Genomic DNA, 4,596 nt, shown 5'->3' on the forward strand with positions numbered 1-4,596 from the left:
AAACGCATTGAGGAATATGTTCGAGAATGTCGCGGCTGCACATTAGTATCAGTACCAAATCCACCTGAGCCGATGACGAGGAAAGAACTCCCAGCAGGACCATGGGAGCAAATTGCAATAGATTTTCTTGGACCCCTTCCTGATGGAGAAAATTTGTTAGTTTGTGTTGACTATTGGGATTGGGCCTGCTAAAAAGAATAAAGCCTGCTCTTTACTCCTACACAGATTTCCATAAGAATGACAGCTAATCGGAGTGAAATTGGAGTTAAGGCTATTTCTCTCTCTGTTTAACACACGAGAAATCGTATACCGGGATTGCGAGCGCGCCCATCGCCCATTACAGCCGATATTTAGAGGTGATCATTATGGATGATATAAGTACAACGTCGACGATTGCTGAGCTTTTGACAGTCTTCTCACGTTATGGTACTCCCGTATCTATTCGGGCAGATAACGGACCGCAATTTTCATCAACAGAATTTAAAGATTTCTGTATGGAATACGGGATCAAATTAGTAAGCACTATACCGTACTGGCCAGCGATGAATGGGGAGGTTGAAAGACAGAACCGTTCCATATTGAAGCGTATTCGTATTGCTCACAGTCTTGGAAAAAACTGGAAAACAGAACTTCGTCAATATATCTTAATGTACCATTCGGCAAAGCAATCAACTACCGGAAAATCGCCAGCGGAGCTTATGTTCAATCGCAAGGTACGGACTAAGTTGCCGCGGGTACCAGTTGTGTTGGATGATACAGAATTACGCAACCATGATTGTCTTCTTAAAGAAAAGGGGAAGGTATATTCAGATACGAAAAGAAAAGCTGCTATGAGTGATATTACGGTTGGCGATACGGTTATTGCGAAACGAACTAAAAAGATTAACAAACTAGATACAGTATTCTCACCGGAAGAGTACACAGTTGTTGATAAGAAAGGAAGTGATGTCATCATACGCTCTACCGCAAACGGAAAGGACTTCAGGCGAAACGCGGCACATCTTAAGATGGTATCCAGAACAGAAAATGATAACCAGTCAGCTCAAACCGTTCAGGAAAAAGATAACAACAAGAATGATTTAGCGCAGCATTCAAGACCACCTCAGGATGAGGATTGTGGAGAAGGATCAAATGATGTATCCGGTGACAAGGGCAGTGGAGCTGCTGAATATATTTCTAAGAGACGAAAGACAGAGCCCTCCAGATTGAAGGACTATATTACATACTAATCAATCATCGAATCAGAGATATTCTTTGCCTTCAAATACTTATATCAAAATAAAACACTGTACAATGGTATTGAGAAAATGTGTTTAAATAAAGATCAAATCATTTTAAAGTAAGGTGGGGGTGTAGGGTTCTGAGTTAGTCGTGTAGGGTGGATATTATTTCAGTTTTGAACAATCTATTAAGAGCGTGTATTTGCTACCACGGATGGGTAACCTATTTTGAGCGTGTAGGAGAAAAAGCCAACACTGAACCTCGAAAATACCCAAACTTGAGAACTTTCCCCGCCAACCCGAATGAAACTCCCTCCCTACAGGTTTGGCTATTGGTGGCATAGCTCAAAGTAAAGCTCTCAAAGGAGAACTCATCCCCCAAAATCTGATACCACAATAAAATGGAAATCAAAATAAAAAAAATATCGCCAGGTTCAGGAATCACACCCATACCTGCAATGGCTTTGCGATTACCATCTCAGGATGCTAACCGCTCGACCACCGAAGAGTTGTTGAGAGAGGCAGCTACATCATCGTATATGTGAGACTTTCTGCGAATGAAGCGGGAATAAAAATTATCCCCCAAAAAAAACAGTTCTTCGCTTTGAACTTACCCCCCAAACCTAAATCTGCCACGATGGAGGTAACAGAATCAGATGCGCTTACAACAAAAACCCCCCAAAAAAACAGTTCTTCGCTTGAAGGACAAGTTTGGCTTATTGGCAAGCTGTGATTTTTTCACAAACTTAAGTTGTCAATCTTGAACTTAGGTTTGGCGGGTGGCAGTTCTCAAGTTTGGGTATTTTCGATTTTCAGTGAACGGAAGTCAGTTCCCGTTAGAGACCGAGCAGTAAAGACGTGGTTTGAAAGTGTCTACAAACCCCACTGGGAGCGATGCCATGGTTTGTACAAAATATTTCGATCCCGACCGATTTTACTCCAACCGTTTGGGCGCTCATTCAAGCAGTGCCATACACTATGCAAATCGTGTTAACAGCGACAAAATTTCATCGAATTTCATCGCATTAGTACAAATGTTGTGTAGTCTGTGGCCCGCTTAAGATTTCGGACCGATTGGGCAGCTTTTTTCCGAGCCGAATTCCGAATTCCCAACAATTTCCATCGATTTTTGAATTTGTTTTTTTTTCAGTGCTAAACTTTGGCGCTCGAAACATGTTCCACAAACATCTGAACTGTCAAAAGCAAATTGTTATTTTGTTTATTCCCGTTTTTCCAAACGTTTTTCCAGCTTTTCAAAAGGCAATTTTCTTTTTTCGGAATTTCGCATTGTTTCCAAGTGATATATTGATAACAAGTGGATGTGTTGCACAATGGATGCTGCCCTTGAAAAGTCCTGCTTGGAGGAAATAAGTCACACCGTTATTGATTCCAACGCAAAGGTAGGATTCGAAATCATGTAATTTCATGAAAAATTTAAGTTTTGGCTCCAGATTTCAGTTCGCTCGATCTCCAACAACTATGGACTCAACTTCGCCGATGCCGTTAAGATCCTTCAAAAATGGATCGATGCTAATGGCAAAAAGAACAAACTTTCGAAAGAGTTCATAGTTCGGGGCATCGATGGCAGGGAGTCGTCAAAAGGGTGTCCCTTCATTACACTGGCCGATGAAAGGAAGCTAAAATCGATTCAAACTAAGGCCAACGATGTTACCAGTGTACTGTACTCAGTCGAGGTGGCAAGCGAATCCGGTCGGAGGATCACTGTTCCCGAGGAACAAGATTTCCGAATGTAGGTTATCGGGTTAGTCACAGTTTTCCTAAATGAGTTAATCTTTTTTGCTTGTATAATTTCAGGATTAACCTTCCGTTGAAAACAGAAAAACGAGATGTTAAAGTATTCACTCCAGCTGAAACACCAGCTGTGGTAAAGCAGGAAACCAAACCAAAAGTAAATTCCTTGTTTAGTTCGTCCTCGAGCACGAGTTCTAAAGCCCCGATTAAATCGGAACCAAAACCAGCAGCTTCGGAAGTTAAACAAAGCTCGCCCACCAAGAATGCACCGGTGACTAAACCAAGCTCCCCGCAGAAATCTCCATCCAAGAATTCACCTGGCAAAAAATCTAACAACAAGAAACCGGTCTCGGGAAAAGCGTCAATCGCTTCATTTTTCTCCAATCAACCCACCAAAGCTGCGAAGTCTTCTACGGCTTCAGCACCTGAGGTAAAAACAGAAAAAGTTTCTCCCAAAGTAGAACCGAAAGTCGAAACACCCTCTTCGGTGGAGAAGAAAAAAGCGGAAGAATCCAACCAACCCCGCTGGAAGCGAATGATTTCCGACGAATCCGAAGGCGATGACGATGTTGTTCCGAGCACGCCGCAGGAAAAGAAGGAACCCAAAAAACGTGGTCCAGCTAATAAGAAGGTGGCAACCGCGAAAAAAGTGGCAGCCAAAAATGTGAACCCGAGCAAAAAATCCCGAATTATGCAGATCGAAGATTCCAGCGAGGAAGAGGAAGACGATGAGGATAAGAAGATGCGAGACCGGGAGGAACGTCAAGTCAAATTGGAACTGAGCGAAGATGAGGACGTTGAAATGAAGACGACCAACGGTGCCGCAAATGTGGACCTCAGTCCGGAGAAACCAGTCGAGAACGACGCTAATCATAACAATAAGAAAAGAATTAGGGTCAAGAAAGAGGTGACCCGAACTTTCATGGATGAAGAAGGTTATTTAAGTAAGTTGAACACAGTCTAAAACAGTTTTAAAAGTCGTTCTGAATGTTCATTTGGTAAATTCTCCTTTACAGCCACTGAAAAGACGTTTGAGATGGTGTCTGCTTCCGAAGATGAAGCCGATGATACGACCAGTAAAGCTTCCGGAGGCGGGAAAAAGGCAGGTTCCGATTCGGCTGCCGAAACGAAAGGTAAAGTCGATTCAAAGGAAAAGAAAACAGCTAGCAAAGTGACTCCTCCAACTCCAAAAACAAAACAGGGTTCGATTATGAGTTTCTTTTCAAAAAAATAATTTGTCTCCTGAATGTTGTTATACGGACAATGGATTATTTTGTATTCCCCAGTGTTTAGAGTTGGAAGGTTAGTAAACTTTGTATAAATTGTTCAATTACGTGACCTTGTATTGTAAGCGGAATAAATCATTGGTTAAAATTTATCACGGTTGTTGTATACGCATTCTTCCGTTTTGGCACTTTTAAACATTTCTAATAATTTAACGTAACAAGAAATGAGCAAAAGAACATGAAATTGATCCCATCTAGAAGCGTTTAATAAGATAGCCCTTAATCTTAACTGGTTCCCAAACATAGTAGACAATTGTTTTTTGGTGAGAAATATTCTGCTTGTCAGGGGCGGCTTGCGGAGTGCAACAACGTCCTGGTGGTTTCCGGGACCCAAAACA

General features: G+C 41.9%; 1 protein-coding gene across 1 annotated transcript; it reads left to right on the forward strand.

Moving 5' to 3' along the window:
- The first annotated feature begins 2,427 nt into the window (after nucleotides 1-2,427).
- LOC129746263 (DNA polymerase delta subunit 3-like) lies at nucleotides 2,428-4,350 on the forward strand. Its single transcript, XM_055739844.1, has 4 exons — nucleotides 2,428-2,620; nucleotides 2,672-2,970; nucleotides 3,036-3,916; nucleotides 3,989-4,350. The coding sequence occupies exons 1-4, from the start codon at nucleotides 2,540-2,542 to the stop codon at nucleotides 4,204-4,206; spliced, it is 1,479 nt and encodes a 492-aa protein (XP_055595819.1). The 5' UTR covers nucleotides 2,428-2,539; the 3' UTR covers nucleotides 4,207-4,350.
- Nucleotides 4,351-4,596: the final 246 nt, after the last annotated feature.

Source organism: Uranotaenia lowii, chromosome 2 (genome assembly GCF_029784155.1).
Source record: "Uranotaenia lowii strain MFRU-FL chromosome 2, ASM2978415v1, whole genome shotgun sequence".
Lineage (NCBI taxonomy): Eukaryota > Metazoa > Arthropoda > Insecta > Diptera > Culicidae > Uranotaenia > Uranotaenia lowii.

Excerpts from the sequence above, each read along its gene's own strand:
- LOC129746263 (XM_055739844.1), top strand. The coding sequence starts at position 2,540 with ATGTGTTGCACAATGGATGCTGCCCTTGAAAAGTCCTGCTTGGAGGAA. Across the intron at positions 2,621-2,671 it reads TTATTGATTCCAACGCAAAG|ATTTCAGTTCGCTCGATCTC; the intron begins GTAGGATTCGAA and ends TTTTGGCTCCAG. Across the intron at positions 3,917-3,988 it reads GGATGAAGAAGGTTATTTAA|CCACTGAAAAGACGTTTGAG; the intron begins GTAAGTTGAACA and ends TCTCCTTTACAG.